Here is a 23,184-nt window from a genome sequence, read left to right as displayed (position 1 = left end):
TGCGCGTTTGTGTATATGTGATTAAGTGTGAGTGTTTGAGTTTGTGTATGTATACAGTATGCAAATTAGTATGTGTGTTTGCAATTGTGTATGTGCATGAGTGTGCATAAGTGTGTGTCTGTGTTCGTGCATGTGTAAGAGTGTGAGTGCGTATGTGTGTGTATTGTATGTGTATGTGCATGCATGGTCTGCCTTTCAGTCATCAACCTGATTGAACCACCAGGGGGCGCCCATATCTCCCCTCCACAGTCACTCCACAGACCACTGCACTGAGCGTGCTCTACCATAAATCAGGAGAGAGGAGCTGGCTTCATGCGTGCTGTGCAAGGCAGACACAAAGGCCTCCTCTGGTTCAGACACACACAATGGCTCTCAGAGCCTCCTCAGACTCCCATTAAAGAGGCTCTAATGGGGCTCGCCAGCACCCCTCTGCCAGACCGCCGTGACTCATTCAGTCAGAGGTTCCCATGAATAAAACACTCTCCAGCCCTCAGCTGTGCTCCGGAGTCAGTCCTGCAGGCCTGATCGATGCCCCCCTCCCACTCCACAGGCAGGGGAGAGCCAGAGCCATTGTCCCGGTGGGGGGGGGGGGGGGTGACCTCCAGCTCAAGCACTTCCTGTCCCCATGCATTATGCATCCCGCCGCCTGGCTGATGAGCAGGAATCGATAGAGAGGTTCCTGCAGACCTGAGGGGCGGGGCAGGGTAGCATTGTAGCGTGTAGCAGGACAGTGGGACAGGGTAGGGGGACACAATAGCGGGGCAGATTAGGGGGATAGGGTAAGCTGCGCAGGGGAGCGAGGCAGGGTAGCTGGGCAGGGTAGGGGAGCAGTGTAGGGGGACAGGGTAGCAGGGTAGGGGAGCGGGTAGGATAGGGGTCCAGGGAGGGAAACAGAGCAGTGAGGCAGGATAGTGGGACAGGGTAGGGGGGCAGGGTAGTTGGGCAGGTTAGGTCCAGCATGCAGACTGCAGTCCTGATTTGTGAGGCCAGGGCAAATCAGCCAATAAAAAAATAACAGAAGAGACAGGGCAGGGGGAACCGTGGAGACGGTAACTTATAAACTCACTGCAGCGAAGCACAGGGGGCGAGAGACAGAGAACGGATCACAGCGCAGGAAGCGACATGGCGAGGGATCAGACTGAGGGGGCGGGGATTCCTAGAGTCCGCCGCCCTACACCCTGCCCCGCATCTCACCAGCTGGTGGTTTAAAAGAGTCTCACTTGGCAATTCTTCCATCTGAAGACCATATTCCTACATGATATACTGAGCATACACTGTATGCTGTTGACTGAAGAAAAAACATAAATTTTTAAATGAAAACCTTTTAGCTTTTTGGATGAGAAGGTGTCAATGTATCACGTAAATGCAGGCATGTGGAAACCTGAGATGAACTAATGTTGTTATTCAGCAGAGGAAGGTGCGCAAGCCGCCATTCGCTCATGTTGATCACATGGTTAAAATCACGGCGCAGGAGTTTATATTAAATTGGTTAACGGTAAGAGCAGACACGAGGGCTCTCTTATGACCGTAACACAGTTGTGCGGCGTCATTGGAGCGGTAATGACTCTTCCGGTTGCAGACAGGCAGGTAATGTTCCTGGAAAGGTCTGTGAGTCTAACTACGGTGGCCTGCAGGTGCCATGTCTCGATGAAACTCAGTGTGAGATTACAGCCAGTTTGGGACAACTGCTTGCCTGTGGCACTTCAACACACACTCAGTAGCAGTGGTATAGTTTACTTACATTATACACCATCATTATGCAAATAGTGTGTTTATGCTATACAGCATCATTATACACGTGGCATAGTGTACTTACACTATACACTACAGTGCAGGGTGCCATGTACCCTACACAGCATTATTTTGCCGTGATGGTCCACAACACTGTTATGCACTGCTCCAGGCTCATTAAAGAAGGGGAGAATTTCTCCAATCTGCAACTCTTCAACTCTTTTTCCATTTCACTCTTGTTTGTCCCTCCCTCTCCCTTTTTCCTCCCCTCACCTGCTGATTTCCCTCCAGCGCTGTGCCACCCCACCCCCCCACTTTCATATTATTTATGATCTCCACTCTCCTGTCCCCACAGTTGATTAATGGCTCTGACCTACTGCCTCAGCTCTACGCTGTGCTTAAATTTACATAGAGTGAGGATGAGGAGTCCCTGGTCACATGACAGGGTGTGAACCAATGGGTACTGCCTGTTGGATGGTTGGCAGGGATGGGGCAGGGTTGGCACCTGTTCCACTCTTCTCCCCTAAGCGGGGGGGGGGGGGGGGGGGGGGTGACACATACGGGGGAAAATGGATCGCCGAACGCTTCTGGCCCCCATCCCCTCCCCCGGAGAGACAGACCCACCGTGAGCCGATACTTCCATCCCGCCTGAGGGGGCCTACGGCACGCTATCGCTAACGATCCACCACACGCCCCAGTCCACACTGTGCCCCGCCCGGACGGCCGGAGGTGACCGCGGCGCTATATCCGAATGCAGAGGAAAGTGGGGTGAAAACAGGAAGTGTCGAACGAGGCTGGGGGCCGGGAGGGATTTGAGAAGGAAGCCTTTAACTGTGGTCCAGACTGCCAGCTGAAATAAAGGAAGAGTCCTAATTAGGCACCCACTGCCCAGCGCCATACTTCCCATTCCAGTTCCCCTGTGCCTGCGGTCCTCTAGATCTGACCCCCTCACCATGCCCCCTGCATCTAATGTCCTACCCACTTTGACTACCACAATGTTCTCAGCAAAAGAGAATCGAGTTCTCAGTTGACCTAAGGTTAAAAAAAGGCAAAATACAAAAAAAAATATATATATATATATATAATTCAGTACCAATTAAAAACAGGGATGTGGCTCTAAACGTAAAGGAGGTGAGCGCCCAGCCTTGGTCCGGCGCCTTGTGCCCGCTCCCCCACCTCAGTGCAGTGCTCTTACTTACGCTGTGCAATGCAATGAGAACAGGTTGACTGGCTTACCGCATCACACCTGCATCAGTGAACACCAACTACAAATATTCACCAGCTTCATTCTCCATCTCCCTCTCTTACTCCACACCCAACAGTTCTGCACCATGTCCCTCCATTTCCTGAGGGGTGAATTTAAGCTGTGGCTAGCCTCTGCTTAGGCCAATCTGAGTGACTGTAACTCACAATAATTAGAACACACACAAAGGCTGAGTAGTTTACCGAGACTAATAGAACATGACCTGTCCTGGCATCAATCACGGGGTCGGGCCTGAAATGCTTCGGGGTTCTGTGGTTATCAGAGGGCCGGGGCCATAGATCAGCCCGCAGAGAGCTGACATGGTGCCATGTGCCTGCGGCCAATCAGGGATCTCTGGCCCACAGGGAGGACCAATCACGACACAGCAGGACCAATAGACTCCAGTTTGGTGGATCCAGTGGCTTTTCAGCGATAGATTCCGGATAATTTTTTAATTATTTGCGTCTAGGCCAGGGCAGTGATACGCCAGTCCTGGAGGGCCTCAGTGTCTGCAGGTTGTCTTTCAATAAGCAGCCAGTCAACAAGGTGTGTGGTCTATTTGGCCAATCGATGACTTGCAGCAATCACTCGAGCAGAAACTCACAGAAAACCAGCAACAACTGCGGCCCTCCAGGACTGGAGATTAACACTCCCGCTCTAGGTGCTCTAGCGAGCGACGGCCATGGTGAGCTAAACAAGGTAGCCTGAAAGCTGATGACTCATCTTCAGCATCACTAGCCCTTCAAAAGCCCAGCGAGCAGCACTTCCTGAAATATTAAGCGCAGATGGGTCCGTCCGCACCTCGGTGAAAACAAAAGGCCAGGGCCCGCCCACGGCTCCAGAGGGACATATGGGAACACACCTGATGCCAAAGACTAAAGTTTTAACGTGCTACCTTTCCCAGAGCAAAGGCTATAAAACACTGTTCAATACAGCAAATTCATCCTAAAAGATTCAGATTAAGGAACTGACAGTGGTACCAGGCTCAGTGGTTCAGGGAACAGGCAGCAAGCAGGGGAGATAGACAAAGACAGAACAACGAAGAGAGACAGGAAAAAAAGATGGGAGAGAGATAGGGACAGACAGACAGGGAGAGAGAGATAGACAGAGACAAAGAGAGAGATAGGGACAGACAGACAGGGAGAGAGAGATAGACAGAGACAAAGAGGGAGACAGAGACTAAGAGAGAGGGAGAGAGAAAGAGAGAGAGCCCGACCTTGTGTTTGTGCATGGTGAACAGTCGGACACCATCCTGCCCACCGTCCCTCCTCTCATGGCCAGCGCAGAAGCAGGGTCCAGCGGCTCACCGGGTTCATTCCCGCCCCTGCCCAAATTCCACCTGCTCCCGTCCCCAATCCCACCGAGTCCTGTCCCGAGTGCCTCCTGCTCCTGTCCTGCTAAGTCCCACAGCCGCCGTCCCTCCCACACCAGATCCAGGAAGCAGAGAGCAGCAAAGAACGAGCAAGGGGGGGGGGGGGGGGGGGGTGAGAGAGAGATTGAGGGAAAGAGAAACAGAAGGCGAGAGGAAAGTGAGGGAGGAAGCAAGAGGGAGAGAGGGAAAGGAGGAAGACAGAGGGAAAGAGAGAGTGCCTGGCAGGGGAAAAGCGCGATCCCTCTCCTCCTGAGTTTGGGTCTCGCTGTACAGGGCAGAGAGTCACCGGACGACCCGGTCAAGGTCCCACGCTGGCAGAACTCCTCAGTCCTACTCCTGCGCTGCGTCCTGCCTCCCCCGGTGTTGGCGGCTCAACGCGCGGCGTCCTCCGCGGCGGGGCCGAGCGATTGGCCTAGGGTGCGGCCGCGAGGCTCCGCCGCACCTCCGCTGTGCTGGCGTCCCGGGCCGCACGCGCGCATCGCCTCCCCGCCGAGCCCGAGCGGCGATCGCGGCATTCAGAACCGTCAGCCTGTGACTCAGATCCAGGCACCCGTCCCACAGTTTCACCTGGAATGTCCGAGGACTGAACGCTTCACAGAGAGGTGCCCGCGAACACACGCAAACAAAACAGACGAATAAATAAATACATTTTGCAAATCACTGGCCGCTGCCAGAGCTCCAGCGATCCAAGCGGCACGCTGAGAATTAAGCAAACGCTCGGACGGACTCGAGAGTCTGCTGCCTCCGTTGCAAACGTCGAGCACCGCAAAGAGCACCGGGGGACAGCACCTCGCCCCCCCTGCAGAAGTCCTGGACCACGGGGAGTTTCACCTCCCAAGTGTCGCTGCTGTCGTTGCTCACGGGGAGAGGAAGGAGGCCTCGCTGGCGTTTCTGTCTCGGGAGTAAAGTTGGCAGATCGAGGGAGGTGTGGGCAGACTCCCGCCCCTCCGTACCCCTTGGCTCAGGTTGAGGAGGGGGGGAAGCGGTGATGCTACGAGCCCTGTGATTGGCTGGTTTGGACGCGGTGGGTGGGGACGGTGGCATCCTTCGGTTCTTAGCAGCTTCACTGTATCCTGCTTCTTCCCTTGCACTCTCTTTCCCCCGCCTCACTCTAAACCTTTCTCTCTCTCGCTCTCCCTCACAGCATCTCTCTCCCTCTGTCTCCCCCCCTTCACTCTCTCTCCCACTGTGTGTGTGTACGTCTGTATGAATGTATGCGTGTGTGTGCATATTCATGTACGTGTGTGTTCGTGTACGTGTGTATGAATGTACGTGTGTGTGTGTGCGCGTGTGTGTGTGTACGTGTGTATGAATGTGCGTGTGTGTGTGTACGTGTGTATGAATGTACGTGTGTGTGTGTGTGTATGCATGTACGTGTGTGTGTGTTGGGAATAGCTGCCTGTATCTACTGTTCTTGTTTATCTCTGGAGCCAGCAGGACTTTGCCGTTAAGGAGAATCAGCATTTTCTTACCTGCACTCCAACTTCCCAGCAGCCCCCAATAATTTTACACACACGCACTCATACGCGCGCACACACACACACACACAGGGTACAGTAGGTCCCAAACTAAGCACAGGATTATCACTCAATGAAGTTCTCAAGACACGCAGTGCACAAGTGACGCACGGTTAATTCAGTCAGTTCACCTGACTCTAATTCACATCATGCGAGAGATCAGGGCACTTTCACTGAATCCCCATTATGCAGAGCGCTCATTTCCCCCGGGTCTGAGCCGGGGGCGGGGGGCGGGGGGCGGGGAGGATCAGGTTCTGCTGACTTTCAGAGCAAAGGAAACGCCAAGCTTTCCAGACACGGTGCCAGACCACAGATCAATGATCTCAGAATTCAGCCTCTGAGGATCCTTCCGGAAAGGAGGGCGGGGAGAGACCGCAGATAAACCCCCTGTATCTGCTGCCAGGGTTCCATTCCCAAACAGCATTACCAATATTACATATTGCAGGAACGGTGAGATTACCCAGGATATGATGTCGAACCCTACATTAAGGCACAACCAGTACCTTGACACACCTCACAACCTTACCATCGAAGGCACCATTGTGCCAATTTCTGAAAGAGCAAATGCAACCACCCAGATCTGAACTGATGAAGCGCTCCTCTCAGGTTTTGCCAATGGACAATTAAGCATGATGAACACACCCATATACCACCAACTACTTAGGCGGCAGACTGCCAACGAGGCTGACATACTGTGCTTATACTTTTCCCATAAGGTTATCAATAATGGACACGCCTAGATGCTGACTGCAAACTGCTCATGAGTCTAACATAAACAGACAAGCCTATAACCTGCCCGGTACCTACCCATAAGGCTTACACCGAGGCACGCCACGATGATTTATTCATTACAACACGGATATAACATTTAAACCAGGTCAGCATTATGGGAAATGGTGAGCTGCATGCTGGGACACTTTTCCCTGGCTTCAGATGACGTGATGTCATCAGGACCATATCATGTATCTGCTCTGGGTTTTCAGATGGCCAATAAGACTGCCCTGTCACAGATATAGCTTTCATGCATCCATCATATCATGGTTAGACAAAAAATGCCCCCCCCCCCCAAGTTCATATTATAAAATGCAAGTAGTACCAGATTAATTCCATCATTAAGTTAAATGTTTCCAACATAAATGTTTTTTCATGAATTCCCAGTAAGTATAATTTTAAAATAAGTTCTTTCCTCCAGCACATACAATAAACAAAACGCTTCTCAGAACTGACAGGACCATGCAAACAGACACAGGCTGGAAAGCAATAAAGGACACAGATGCTAAAACAGCACTTTGAAGCTGCAGCGGCTTTGTGATTCTATTATGTACAGCGGTCTCTGCCGCACGCGCACCGCCAGGGCAGGGGCGGGTCGTCCGTTAGCACTGAGCGCTAAGAGGCCCCTGCGCACAGGCAGAGAAAATGGCAGCTACTTCACGGGGTCCCGAAGTTAATAATTCATGGAGATCAGCCCTCACTCTGTGTAAGAGAGGGAGAAGAGAGGGAGGAGAGTCACCCCCCCAGTACCTCTCTGTTACACTGCAGCACAGCACAGTAAGAAGGTACTTCATACAAACAAACTGGACTGTGTTCCATCAAAATTTGTCTTTAACTTTGACTCGCAAGTAAATGAGTGTTATTTTTCTTGCATACTTTTTCTCACAAGCTCAGTTTGTAAATTTATTTTCAGGAAAAAAAAATATGTTTATGCAGACAAAGAGCCAGACATTGCAAGTAAAACCGTACAGACAGAATATTTATTTATCCACAAATTAATCTGGATTTACTGCCCTGGTGGTTCATTATTTCACAACAGTTAGATAAAGCTTATAAAGCCACTCACGATGTTACATTTTGGCATTTTTCACGTACGTCATGCCAATAAAGCATACTGCATTTCATCAGTTGAGGGGGTGGGGGGCAGCGCCCCCACACAGCGGGTGGGACCCTGGGTTCCTGTGTGCAAGCCCTTTGGCCCAAACGTGGATGCCAGCAGCCTGCTGGCCGGAGGCTCCATCCCACGCATGAGGGTGAGTCACGCCACTGCCCTTTTCAGAGGTGACGTACGGCAGACGCGCTCCGACACCGGGCCCAGAACCCGCTCACTTCCGTTAAAGCCCCTCGCCCACACACCCCCCGGCCCATCCACCCCCCTCAACCTGTCCACACACCCCCCCTGGCCCGTCCACCCCCCTCAACCTGTCCACAACCCCCCCTGGCCCGTCCACCCCCCTCAACCTGTCCACAACCCCCCCTGGCCCGTCCACCCTCCTCAGCCCATCCACACACCCCTCCAGCTCCAGCCCCGCCCCCCCCCCCCCCCCCCCCCCCTCCACCAGGCGTTTCACAAAACCTGATGATGATGCAGCAGGACACCAGCCAATGCCGCGTCACACCGCTAACAAAACGTAGCAGACAATAGGGTGGCTCGACACTCAAACGTGACTGGCTGGTTACCCATGGCCTCACTGCTGGAGCAGCTAGTGTTTTACCGCTTTATATCAGAATGCAATTAATAAACAACAGAAGAAAACAGCACTGATTCAAATCGACATTTTAAATGAACCACACCCAATAGATAAAATTAAGAATGATCAATGCATGAGAGTAGGACTAGGTGAACAGCGTTGGATTCAGACATTTGCTTTTATTACATAGAAACATATTGTAAGCTAAAAGCAGAGTGAAAATACTGTGGATGACAAACCCAGCTAGAAGGCTGATTAAACACAAAAGCTGTGATCAGAGTAGTCCCAACCAATCCGCCCCGAGTCAAAATACTACTACAAAGGAAGTCTGGTCTGTCAAGTACAAACAGTTTGGCACATGAGATCCAGATCAGACTTTCTTTTTAGTTAAATGCTGCTTTGTACTTCAGGAGTTGTATTTATATTTTTGCTCTCATAAAAAATTTTTTCTGAATGGGATCAGAAGTGAACTCACAGTTTAAATAATTTTTTAAAAAATGAAAAAGTTTTTAAACTTTTCAAAGTGAGGTTTGTTCTGACCTCATGCGCCAAAAATTTGACGACACCACAAATATGCAGAAACAGAATTGCTAATATTTGCTTCACAGCACTGAAAGAATCACTACAAGGTGTGCTCACAAAAAACTCACCATGATAAGTATTTCAAAACACCTCAATGCGCATAGCACGTAGTGATAAAATCCTGGACTGCTAGCAACATATCCCATATCACACAGCCCACGTTTGCTAATGGACACAACGACTGTACAGCATGTACAGACCAACAAATACACATCTTACACAAGACACACAGCAACACAACATCTCACACCACACACACAGTGACATAACATCTTACGCAGGACCTGCAGCAACACAGCATGGTCCCCTAGTTAGACAACCAAGACCAGGAGGCCAAACCCTCAAATGCTCAATCTTTTCTTTCCCTCTGTCATGCAGGGCCCAAAACTTCAATCGCATCTCACTCACCTGTCGAGACTCGGAATCGGGGAGAGACTCAAGCAGCTGCGCGCGCAGGGACTTCTTCAGTGGAAGGCAATCAGAGGAACGGCTCAGCCGAGCAGACGGAGAGCGCGGGGTTCACGAGGCGAACTGAGCGGCAGGTCGGACAGCCGAAGCGCTACCCCCTCCCCGATCACAAAGCCGCGTTTTCAGCCTGGGGCAGCGGACCACGCTGTTTGCCCAATAAATGCAAACAATGGCATTCCATGACTTGCAACTGTATTCAGCGGGCCGACTTTGCAAGTGTAAAACGCATTCAGACACCTCTGCCGGGACAAAGCACAGCGGCCGTCACATGCTCGGGGCGGGGGGGGGGGGGGGGGGGGCGTGCTGCCAGGGCTCTCTCTGATTCCCAGCGGGCAAAGAGTCTTGTGGAAAAAGGTAAAAAGTATCAGGCTTTCTTACCTGAACTTGTCCGCTCCACTGTCAGACCTGTTAACAGGACAGAAGAGACAGATGTTAGCCGCACGGGACAGAAGAGACAGATGTTAGCACACGGGACAGATGTTCAGGTCACGTCATCGTGCCTCTTCCGCTCGACAGCGGCAGTGAAGGAACATAATATTTCCATTTAGGGGACGGGGGCAAGCCCTCGGGGTCAGGAACACAAAGACTCTGTCGCGGCAGGCGGGGGTGAATTTCCCATTCTGATTCACAGCTCATATGTCACCCCCCCCCCCACCACCCCCGCCCCCCCCCCCCCAGGCTTTGCTGTCATGGCTGCCACGGAAACCGCACAGCCAGCAAAGGCTGCAGGGGTCCCACCCGGGAAAAACAGTCCAGAAATTCCATCTACTACTGATGTAAAAAACTACTGATGAAAGAAAAGGACAGCTCAGATCTAACACCTGTTATTGCTTCTTTACTCCTGCAGGCAGAGTTTGACCTTAATGGGGTGACTGAAAAGGAGAACGAGGGAGGAGCAGATGGTACTGGGGCATGAACTAGCCTGCTGTTGAGTTCAGCTTTTTCTCCTTACATTTTTTAATAAAAAAAAAACATAAAATCTAAAAAATAAAAAACACCGCCTCTCAGGCATATGCATGCATAATCAATGCAACACTCCATTTTAAGAAAAATAGGCACCTCTGCTTGTATTGTGTCAGGGCCTTCAGAGGTACTGTATGTATGTCAGGGCACATTCAAATTTTACATTTTGCCTGCAAACTTGTGTGCCATATCCAAAATTTACAACACAATACTATTTTCTACTTTCAATGACCAGAAATATATTGCAAAATATAAATATAGTAAGTCCCTCAAAGTTAAAGGAAAAGGGATTCGATTCAATCTACGCTCTGGTAAGGGTCTTAGTGACATGTGACCTCTAAATAAAATGCATATGAAAAAGGAGGAACAATCTACAAAAATACTGTTAGATTGTCACAAGTTGCAGAAAAAAATGTACAATTCACAAACCACCTTCAGTGGGTGGAAAGTGTGCACAGCTGCATCACCAGGGGAATAGCAATCCAGTCATTGTCTTGGTCATGCATATTTAATTATATACACAAATTTCAGTGTCAAAGTGATGCATATTTATGCTAAATACAGCTTGCTTCTGCTTAACAAAGACGACCGCAAATGACAACTTTTTAAGACAATCTGAAGGTGGTGGTAACGTGCATCACTGAAAGGAGATCTCTCTCTCTGGGTTAATAGGGACAGAAATTATATTAATGCAATAATGGAACTGCTCGCTCCCGTCCACTGTAATTTGTTTTCTGCTATAATTTAAGGAGACTATTTCATTGTGTAGAGACAAATATCTCGACTCCAATAACCATATTCATTTTTAAAAATAATAAATTCAAAATGGTTCAATTCTGTGAAATGCGATAGTAAGCTATTCTTAAAAATATGGAAACGGTCCATTTGCAGTAGTCATTCTGCTCTAGTCTATGGCTGAACGTTTATTTTTTTTTAGTTATTATTTTTCCTGCACCATTACTTGGTGCATGAAATTAAAGTGGCTGGCAAATTTCCAGCTAATGTTACTGAATCAGCACATATTCAGAAACAGGAGTGATCAAACCCCATTCACAAAATTCCTTGTTACAGTGTCTTTGTAGAAGTTTGTTGCAGGAATGTTTCCTGGTTTTTGCGTGGGGTTGAGCCCAATTTTCCAATGCTGTTCCAGTTTCAGGTATAGAACCAAAGTTCAATTAAAGTTACACAGGTTAAAAAAAAAAAAAAAAAAAAAACCTTTTCTCAATGACCTTTCAGCAGTCACATCAGGTGTAAGGAGGCACGCCTGAATCTGCCTGTGACCCAGCGTAGGGACTCTGTAATGAAGCCCACGCTGCTCTGCGGGCCCAGGGGCCTCCAGCAGCAGCGCTCATTCCTCCCTGGGCCTCCGATTGGCTTTCATGACGATGGATGATTACCGGGCACCACCCCACACCGGTGCCAAGAGGAACATCCCACTTTCGACACCGCCATCACCGCCTCAGCTCAGGAGGCGCCTGAGGTGAACTCAGGCCTGTAAAAACCACGCTATTCTGCACAAATACTACATACAGAAACTTCACATCCAGTCACATACAAATTTCTCTAATCAAAAGAGGAACGATGGCAGATGAATAAAAGCAAATCATTCTACCAGTTAGTTATAAATTCGGTGCTTCCAAAGTAATATATATTTTTTATATTTAAAGTCCAATGGTTATTTAGGAGTCTGTTCGACCCTTTGATGAGCCTGTGCTGTCACTTTCACAGGAAAACGTCTGAGGAAAAAAAATCATCATACAATGTAGGAATAACCGGTCCATTCTGGATTAATGTGAATAAACAAACACATTCCTGCCATGCTGTAACAAACCGCTCGTAAATCTCTTAGCACCGGTCAGGCTATCCGTTGTGACTGGTGACACTTGTGAAAACAGACCCACGCAGCTGGCTGGTGTGGTCACTCTGGATGGATCCGTACGTGTGGATAATTAAAGCAGGGCGATAAAGAGAGACGGCGCTCCTCGGCCGCCTGGTCACGAGCGCGGTGAGGCGCGCTTTGATGATGGCGGGGTGTAATCGCGAGCGCATCTCTGCGTAGCGCGGAGTAAAACCAGCGCTGGAGCTCGGGAAAGGTCAGGCAGACCGGAAATATAACCGCTGCCTTTTATCTGCAGCGGGAGCCTGACATTCTCCAGCCTCTACACTGGAGCACAGATAGGTGTACGGGGAGGTCACATGATCAAGGCATTGTGGGTGCTGTGATGTAGAGAGAGAGAGAGAGAAACGGGATCAAGAGAATCTGATAGTCTATGAATCTGTTAGACCATCATTTATTGTTTGTCAGTTTGATCTTTTTACCAATATTAGTGTATACTTTGGCAATATGAAAAATAATTGTCATTGCAATAAAGGTCGAAATTGAGAGAAAGATGAGAATTTTAAGTTTTCCTTTTTCCTTCATGTTGCGATCACTTGCTAGTTTTAAAATTACACAAAAATATTGCTGCTACTAACCCAAATCAATAGATTATATTTAAAAGGAGATAAAGTGGAATTTTATTCCTGCAGGGACACTAGTATAGGCGCCTGTTTTTTCAGGTCACCTCTTATTATTCTGGACTTTTCCCCTCACACTTTGGTACTGTTTTCTCATACTGCTCTGTGCCCCCCCCCCTCCCCCCACAAGGGAATTCTCTGGGTCCTCAGCACTTCCCTGGAGGCAGCACCGCAGCTCATATGAATCTTCTTTATGTTCCGGAAAAAGATCTACGCGGGTTACCGAGGTGACCCTCCGCCTCCCATCACCGATGATCAGCGCGGAAATACGACCCCCCCCCCCCACACAGAGAGCCGTTCCTCCCGCCGATCCGGACGGCAGGTCCGCTCTGTCGCGGGCGGGATGGATGGCTGGCTGGACTGTCTGGGCACATCGCTCCTGCAGTATCTCTCTCTCTCTCTCCCTCCCTCATTAAGCAGCGCTTCCTCTCCGCCTGCCAGGCACCGTCCGGTCTGATTTATTAGGAGAGGGCCATCCCGGACCCCGATGTGCGCTCTTCCGCACCACGGGGTGCGTTCCCCTCCAGGGGCCCGGGGGAGGAATTGTACAGCTTTGTCAGGGTCGACCCGTTCCAAAGATCACACGGTGCAGCTGAGTACAAAGATGTGTTCATGTGCTGACTGCATCAGCAATGGCGGACTGGTTAGTGTCATAAGCATCATCACCTGCTACAGAACTACTGCAGGTTTATTGGTCAATTATAGGGACCCTAGGGTCACCAATATACAAATAATTTTGAAGTAGCATCGTAGCCTCCTAGCCTTGTTTGCATTGCAGCATGTGTGTGCCTGGGATAGTGCCAAGGCTATCGACCCGTTTGAGTCTCTGAACCATACAATGCACAGAGACATCACACCAACCAATCAGATGACTGTTCTGTGGAGCCAAACACTGTGATTGGTGCAAAATCTTAACTTGGTGTTAAACGTATTGTGGCTCCACCCATTCTGGGGTTCACAAAGCCTTGTTCTGCCATGGCGATCTCAGACTGCTCTCTCACTCATAGTTTTCATCCAAGTGCATTGAAAAGAAAGGAACAAATAAAATACACCAACCGCACGTGTTCAGAACACATATAACACATTTAAATTATGAAGCGCTTTTCTTAAATTATGCTCCAAACACTGTCAGCATTGGTAGCACAGCAAAACACAACCGCTAACAAACACTAGATATTCATAAAGCGTTTTTGGTTTCACGAACAGCGTGCGGTAGAATAAACGGGGAGAGTACAGTGCGTGTGGGGGAGACAGCTCAATATTCTCCTCCGAGATGGATGGAAGCCGGCAAGCCCGCTGTGGGGGTTTACGGCTCGGCATGTCACGCGTTCGCATGAACTACGAGCCGCGCGGACAGCCGCACGCAGGCTCGGCTGACTCCCTATTTAAATGAGCTGCCATCGGGAGACTTACGGTCCAGCGCTCCCGTGCAGTTGTGCAGGTGGAGAAGCCACTGGGTGGTTTGCGGTTGTGTGTACACTATGAGCACAAATTCTAAAGAAGGAAGTAGACATATTTAGCTTCTGGTTTCACAAATGCTTTACAAGAGTGAAAGGTATTGCTCTGGGCCCAGCATGTAAAAAAAATACTTTCCATTAGAGTAATCATATACTGTAACATCAGGTCAAGGCTAATCAAACATTGCTATCCCATTAGGTTCATTTGGTTGCCATTTCCATGGATTTTAGATACACAATACGCAATACAATATTAAACATGAAAAAACCACATCAACAGAATTAACTTCATTGTCATTGTAAAAGCATGTCCCTATGTGCCCTTGTGTGTATTTTGTGTTGCAAGAATCTGCCACTGCCTCCCGTCTATTTTCACAGCATATAAAACACAAAGAGAGGGATTTGTTTTTCAGTTTGAAGGGAAAAGCAAACTAGCATTTGTAAATGCACCTCATGGTAATTGTGTAGTTGAGTGTCGACACTGCTTCAGAAAATACTGCCTAATTAATTAAAATGCATCAGTTGATTAACTTGGGATCCAAAAGTTAAGGTAGCAACAAAGTGGAAAATTGCGGTGGTTCTTTTTAAGCAGTCCCAAGAAGCTATTAGTTGGACTTAATGAGGATTGTGTCTCCACTTGACTGTCAGTGTTTCCTTTTTAACAGGGATTGTGGTGAGCTGGGGAGTAAACAATGTGGACCATTTTGCCACAATCAGATTGTTATGAAACAGTGCCCTCAAGTGACCAAAATGTATAACTGCAGCACACTGATGCTGGTGAAGGTCAATTAGGGCTTGTTTTTCCATCATCCACTGATATGCGATGTGCATTCCGCTTCTGAAACATACTAGTGAAAGCCTCGGTTTCTAACAATGGTCAACACAAACACCTTCTCAAAGTGCACGTAGTCCTCTGCTCATGAAAATATTCCAACAACAAGGATCAAAGCACCTTGGACAAAGTAAATAATTACAGGGAGGATGGCATGCTGCAGTAAAAGTGAATTACTGGTATGCAACAACACTCACTGACTCACGCACTCTTGTACTCACAGATACAGACATGGACTCACTCACAGGTATGGACATAGACTCACACACTCGGATACAGACACGGACTCACACACTCTCGGATACTGACATGGACTCACACACTCACGAATACGGACATGGATTCACACACTCTCGGATACGGACACAGACTCACACACTCTCGGATACGGACACGGACTCACACACTCACGGATACAGACATGGACTCACACACTCACTGCTCACCTCTCCTCGCGGATGAAAGGAGTCAGGAAGCGGGCAGGGTCATCGTCATGGCTACTCTGCTGGCTGCTCTGCTGGCTGCTGTAACACAGGACGGTGAGACACCTGTCAATCAATCACCACTGATACACCAATAATGATTCATTGCACGCAATAAAACGTTATTTTAATGCATTTCTCAGCACACTGACAGACAGCTTTATTAATCACCAGTGCCAGAAGCAGTTTACACTGAGCTGGGCTGTCAGAAGCCACCCTCAGATCAGCACTTCCCATTCAAAGTGCCCTCTCTATCGCTGTGTGTTTTACCACAGGGAGAGAAGTATCTCTGGCTGCTTCTGAACTTGCAGTTCAGGCCTCCAGCCTTTCCAGTTCATTTCTAAATGAGTAGTTTTCAGTGCCTCTGTAATCTACACACAGGGCACATTTTCTGAGAATTCAAGAAGGTCTGCAGTGGAAACACACACACGCACGCACGCACGCACGCTCACACACACACACACACACACACACACACACACACACACGGATGCACACAACCAAAGCGAGAGGGATAAAATGCGTAAATTTGTCACACTGATACGTCTTTGACTATTTGACTGCTACCAAAACTAAAATCAGCTGGGATTATTAGTATCTCTAAATCAGTAGTGTTTTCCCGCACACTTATAGCCATTTTAATTTTTATCTTGAACCATCTCCATCCAACAAAAACATGCGGGAGGGAGGCTGGCACTAGCAAGGTCACCAATGCTGCGTTTGCCAACTGAGCAAGAGACAGAGAAGATGAAATGGTTGAGGTTTGTAAAGATCTGACAGAGCAGACTGATCCCACTGCACCTGTCCCTGGTGCAGCTGGAGCTAGCACTAGTGTTAGTCCTACAGACTATTATCAAACACAATTATGTGCAATGACTAATTGTTTAGACCGTCAAGGCTCGTGCTGTCGGAAAAACACAGCTTTAAAAAGAAATGACCATCGGGCATAGCTAATGATATGTCTGTCTTAAATCACAAGTTCGGTGCTTTGAAAGCACAATAATTGCAATGCCAGTCTACAAACATTGCAGAGTTTTGAACAATCCTCATTCTCAAAGGTCATATGTCTGTGGTTCTACTGAACTTTAATTTAGTTTATAACTGCAAACAAATCCTTCTAAGAAGCTTAAGGCACCTTTTTGCATTTGTGCAGAGCAGAGAGAGCACAGGGCCCCCGCCTCTTGCTTTAATGAAAATATAAACCAGAGGCCAAAGTCTGAAATTCTGAAAATAATCACCGAAATGTCAGCGCTACCACAGTGAGTGCACTTCACAGGAACTCCACTAGAGGGGGGCCACAATACATAAACTGAGGCTTTTTCAACTACGCTAGAATTAATCTCTCAAAAGCAGTTTTCATGTAGTTTTTAATCTGCTTAAACCATTCACAGTAGGGTGGAAAAATCCCCACTTCTTGCTGAGCTTTATATACACGTATTCAATTCCAGCAGCATTCCACCCCCTCCATGTTAACAGAGCCTGGAAGGGCCCCCAGGGCTGTTCTCTGACCTCACAATTGGTGCTCAGCTCATGTCTCATTAAATCGAGTGTGCACGCTGTGTCCCTAACCAGGCAGAGTTTCATTTCTTTGGTTGCTCCAAATGGACAGAGCCCTTATTTTCTTGCGGAACCCCAAACCTGCCTTTAATCAATTATTTAAAAAAATAACTTCTTTATTATTATTATTATTATTATTATTATTATTATTATTAACAATTTGTTCATATAGGAGAAATCCCCCACTAAAATTCACACCTCCTTTTCAAGGGGGATTTGGCATAATAATGCAAACAGGCTTCATCTGCTGTTTCAGACCTGTCACAGAAAGGCTGCCCCACAACTGATCATACAGTAGCTCACATTTCTGCAGACAACCAGCTGATAAGCCCAAACACCTGAGCCAAGTCAGGAGCAGGTGAGTAAACTCCAGAGACCAATCTTAATACCCTCTGTTACTCCTTAAGCCGCCAACCCGCATTCACTGCGCGTGTCAATTTAATGCAGTGCAGCCCATCCACGCTCGCCATTTACGCACAAACTACAGAGCACCCAGCACTGCGTGAAGCCCGCACTCAAACGGCCTTGGGTCTCTGCCTCTACTACCAGACCTGCCAAGCTGTTCATCGACATCCTTCTGTGTAAAGAAACACTGCCTGATATTCATGCCAGATTTACCTTATGCTAATTTCCCACGCTGCCCACTTGTTCTACTGACAGAACTCAACACGGAAAACCTATTTTAACCACTTGAAAATGTCAGTCAATTACCCCTCAGCCTCCTCTTGCTAAGCCTGAAGAGATTGAGTAGGCTTTTATCTTCAATCTTTCCATATAACTTTTACATTTCAAATTTAGTTGCTCAAACTTTTTCCAGAGCATCTATTCTTGGTAGTGTGGAGCTCAAAACGGCATATAGCATCAATATAACTTAATTTGATTAGGGTAAACGTCCCTATTAAGCCCACGTACCATATAAGCCCACTTGCAACTTCTGAGTCAAATTAAAAAAAACTACATCATCATTTTTTGCTGTGTGATGTTTTTTCGAATTAAGCTGCTTGTTACGTAAATGACACTTTTTATTGTAAGTCAATCACATTTGTCGATATTGAGTTATCGAAGCATATGTGTGGCATGTGCCTGCTGATCCCAGAAGTTGCAAAAAAACTTAGGTGATTTTGGTACCCTCAGAAAATAACATTTTTTGTATATTTCTACTCCTGTTTTTGGAAAGTACTCACTTGTTATCAAAATTTAATTGATTAGTGTTTTGAATGAGACATATGCTAGAATATTACCTGAATTAGAAATATTGTGTCTTTTGAAATCTAAATATGAGTTTTAGCACGCTAGCAAACAGACCACATGCTGCATCAATACAGTAGCTACATAGTATGGTTCATTGCAATGACATAAAGCATGATAGCCATGTATAGTTTATATTTTTGTATGCAGTTTATATTATTATACTGTTAAATAGACAATAAATGTGTATGTTTATCTTTATTTATTTTTTAATTAACATTTTTACCAGGTGGGCTTAAAGGGGACTCTAGCAAAAAAATCACACTGTCTGAGGTGGATGTAAATGAGTATAGCTAAATTACTTCTCTACATGATCAATTTATACTTTTCATATTATGTTAGTGCACCATATATAGATTTATTTCATATAGTTGTTTTTTAATGTCATGTGAGTAGAATCAAATATTCTGTCTTTTAACCATAAATTCACTGATGTTCCCTTTAAGCCCACCTGTTCCCATTAAGCCCACTTTACTGTGTTTCAATGGGGATTTTCTCCCTTTTGACCTTTGAACCATTTTCCTCCCTAATTTTGATCGCACCTGATGAATCAGCTCCATAATTCAGATAATTAATACCCATATTTAAATATCAGTGATATTGCAGCGGTCAATTGATTCTGGATAGGCCTGTGTTCCATCTTAACATTAGCAATAATTTTTTAATCTTTACTTTTCAGATGAGTTTTAGTTTAAGATGACTAAAACACGAAAGAACTACAGTTCATGCCCATGCATGATAGAAGCGCAAGTTCATCCTCTGCAAAGCAGGGCTGTAGGGACCTGGACGATTCTATTTGCGCAATCATGAGGTCATTGAAAATCTACAAAAATAAGATGAAAGCCATGAACGACTTGCTAGAGTAAGACAAAGACAACCACAACGTGGGCTAAAGATTGAAGCAAACAAATAGAATAAAGCTTAGACCACCCTATAACCTGTTATGTTACACTACTAAGATGGAGCATGGAGCAAATGATAGCCTTACTAAAACGATACAATCACCTCAAAGAGCACAGGCCTACGTTTAGTCTAGGAGAAAGTAGAAATTGCAGAAATATTGACATCTTTCTTGTTTATTTTGTTTAAGTTATAGGCTAATGATACATGAGCTTCAATATGTTATGACTGATGTCTCCTCATAATGAACTGTATGTTTTAATGTTACTCCACAATGAACTGAATGGTTTTAAAATGTGTTTTTACAGTGTTTTCAAACTACTATCCTAAATGTGATTAACATTTGAAAAGTTATTGTTTAATTGTAAATCCTGAAATTGACTCATTTACTATCCTTAGAACATTAGTATTGAACTTGAAATTGTTTTTCATTCAGTCAGTCGGTCTTCAGAAATCTTCATAAAAACACCTGCACTTTCAACCAGCTGACTGGACCAGAAATTTTGGCCAATTTTAAATGCCAACAGCACACCATAGGATAGAGATACAGACAAAATGACAACACATATTGAAACATGAAGTATTGAAGAGTAATTTCCACTATAGTTTTGATTTTGTTCGTAAATAGTTTTTTGGCTACATTCCAAAGAAGACATGTTGTAAGTTTAACTTTTTCTGTGTTGACAACACAGCAAAAAGGCTGGTCATGCCTATTTCAAATGCCATTTACAGGCCATAGGATAGGAGTGGAGACAAAATGAAAATAGCTATTGAGAGCTAAGAGATTACAGATTTGAATAGAACAAGTTTGTATTGTTAAGATTTTTTAAATATATATTTATTTATCAACAAATCATGAAGTGGGCTTATTTGGAACACCCATGGGCTTAAAGGGTACGTTAGGTACCCATTAAGCCCATGCCAGACTTTTGACATATTTTGACAAATTAAACAAAAACATTAGAAATTGGTATAAATGAATTATTGACACTTCAAATGAGAGATTAGACTTTCATTATAACTAAAATGTTCTCACTTAAATTGGGGCAGTATACATGAAAAATGTCTGAAAAGCGGATTTGGTCGGCTTAATAGGGACGTTTACCCTAATACTCATTAGTTTATCCTAAATAGTTTATGCGCAGCATCCTGTTGGGCTTTTCTTACTCCTACAGCACACTGTCTAGACCCCGATAGGCTTCGATCAACTACAAACCCCAAAACACTCTTATACTAAAGTAATAAGAACGCATCAACGTTCACACGTCCTCATTCAGGCAGTAAAGGAAGTGGTAAGACTGGTGCCATCGCTACAACTTGTGGTTCATGCAGCCAGTGTGCAGAAGGTACAAGCGGTGACAGTGTTGGGAAAAAACCCCACAATAACCAGAATGCATGTGGTTTATCCCCATTCTTCTATAGCCAACGGTCACACTTTCCCAGAACACACATCATGTGTAACTATGTTCCTCTTCATCAAAATACGGGCCATTCCAAACCAAGTAAAATCAGAAACGGAACACACTGTTGCCTGGCCCTGTCAGATTTAGTGATATAAATATTCTTATCAATATTCCACGTGCAAGTTGACAAGCCCTATGTCGCTAGCGAGATTAGAGCTACATCCTTTTACATTAACAAATGTACGTATCTAAGCCAATATAAAGTACGAAATCAGTATGAAATGTGTGGCATGTTAAACTTACCAAGAGACAACAGGCAGTACTGGGATCAATGTAATTTATTCTGGAATCAAAAATTAATCGCTAATTTTTTCAGAACTCCATTCAACACCACCATACTTAGGCCAAAAATGTAACATAAAAACACAAACATAAAAAACTACAGAACGTTTTACCTCTCAGAAGGATAAACTCAACCCAAAAACAGCTGCTTCTGTAAAATGGTAAAACATAATATGCATGTAAATATCATGAAATTAAAACTGATTTTCTGTACTTTTGTCTGATATTCATATTTTGATCTCAAATCCGAATGCCTCAAGTGTATAGCAAAAATAACTAATGTCACTCAACCATTCCCATACTTTTGGAGGGCACTGTATCATGTTTTACTTGTAACTTGGCAGAAATGTTTCAGGGATTCCTGGTATTTATGAAACTCATTTCAAGTAATAAGATGACAGTTTTTTTTGAGTTTTTTTTTGGTTAAGCGATATCTGTAAGTTCATCTCAAGGTGGCCTCTGCCATGTCGAAGGTTAAGGGAACAACAAAAAAACTATATTTGAACTTCAAAACCAGGTTTATTCTTCAAACAAAATCTGAAAGGGCTGGACAACAGTTAAAATACAGGTACAGTACAGCTAGGCTACGTGCGATAAGACCACCTTTCTTAACTCTGCCTAAGACTGTTCAAAAAGCAGATGTGCACAGTTCCAGCTGAAAGAATTCCAGATCTGAGTTCACTACATAAAAATAAGTAAGTGTGATGTACACTATGAAAAGCAACACTTTGCATAGCCTACATTCCGGCATGCGGTTACACTAAACCAGTTAGACATTTGTTCTTGGGCATTGATCTGTAACACCTCGGCAAACAGGAACTGGAGGCTGCGTTTTATGACGGCTGTAATTGAGTCGGCCCCAGAAATAACTCTGCTTCATGCTTTTGAGAGGCATTAAGAGATGATTATGCTGTGATACAAACGGCTTGTTAAGGCAGCCGCTTAAATCAGTCTCGTTGGCGATGATAACGTAGTTAGGGAGTACGGGAGGGGGATCAGACAGGGCAGGGGGGTGGGGGGGGTGGGGGGGCAGGGGTGCGTGTCCTTGAGTGGACCCCGGGGGATGGCAGGGGTGTGTGTCCTTATGTGGACCCCGGGGGATGGCAGGGGTGCGTGTCCTTATGTGGACCCCGGCTGCATAAGGAAGACTCGTTTACAGCCGACAGGGCAACACGGGCCTTATCGCAGAACAGCAGAAACGGGCCCAGCTGTGAGCTCACTAGATCTGCCATTTCCTCCAACTGTGAGCTAACACTGGTTCACTGGGGGGGGGGCTGGTTTTTACAGGCCGGGCGCTTATTTTTAGCCTTTGAGAACATGGACATGAATAGTTCAGAACTCAGTACAGCAGCAACCCTGCAAGCCGCACATCCTGAACAGCTCAGAGCAAACATCAGGGCCGTGCAAGGACATCAGCCGGAAACCACAAATGAGCGATTGACCCAGAATAAACCGCCACGACCAAGGCAGAAAAAGACCCGTTTCGGCCTCTGCTTGTGCAGCGCGGGGCGGAGTTCGGCAGCGCACCGGCACGTGCTAATCCGCCGCGTCACACCAAACTCGCACGGAGCTTCGCCGGGAGGATTTCGGAAAGCACTCGGTGAAATCCTGTCCCGGGCGTCTCCGGCGCCTGCTTCCCCGCTTTCAAAATGACCTCTGATTGTACTGCGATTCCACACCTTTAACAGGCCTGGAAAAGGGACTCCAGCATATTACAGAGGCTTTCTGCGCTTAGCAGAGATTAGCCGCTCGCCGATTCTCCCCGGAGCGACAGCCAGATGGCACGCCGGTGACGCGTTTATAATCGGCAGGGCCGGCATCGCCAACCTGAAGTTGCCAGCGTACCGCAGACTCCATGTGGTCTGGAAGAGGCCCCAAAAACAAAGCCACCCAGTCCTCCCATCCAAAGCCACCCAGGCCTCCCGCCCTCTCGTCCAAAGCCACCCAGTCCTCCTGTCCCATAGATGCGGCATTCCCCAAACTGAGGGCCTGAGGCTCTCGGGGGACACTGAAGTTGTCCCAAAAGGTCTAAGCAGAAAAGAATATAGATTTTCCCTTTTTAAAAATTTGGTTATATTTTCACATATTATAAACGGCATGTTATTGAC

The 23,184-nt window shown here is 46.6% G+C and overlaps 1 protein-coding gene across 8 annotated transcripts in view; it reads right to left on the bottom strand.

The window, feature by feature from the left end:
- Window positions 1–23,184, bottom strand: part of gramd1bb (GRAM domain containing 1Bb) — a 131,721-nt gene that overhangs the window by 60,677 nt on the left and 47,860 nt on the right. For 7 of the 8 annotated variants that reach the window (XM_035384978.1, XM_035384989.1, XM_035384980.1 and 4 more), the window contains 2 exons: window positions 15,591–15,668; window positions 9,754–9,780 (listed from right to left, as the gene is read on the bottom strand). In XM_035384978.1, coding sequence (XP_035240869.1) covers window positions 9,754–9,780; window positions 15,591–15,668 — 105 coding nt within the window. The remainder of the gene's footprint in view (window positions 1–9,753; window positions 9,781–15,590; window positions 15,669–23,184) is intronic. The other variant, XM_035384985.1, reaches the window with a different exon arrangement.

This window comes from Anguilla anguilla, chromosome 12, assembly GCF_013347855.1.
Source record: "Anguilla anguilla isolate fAngAng1 chromosome 12, fAngAng1.pri, whole genome shotgun sequence".
Lineage (NCBI taxonomy): Eukaryota > Metazoa > Chordata > Actinopteri > Anguilliformes > Anguillidae > Anguilla > Anguilla anguilla.
Note: the sequence above shows the minus strand (reverse complement) of the source record. Positions and strands in the feature narration are given on the sequence as shown.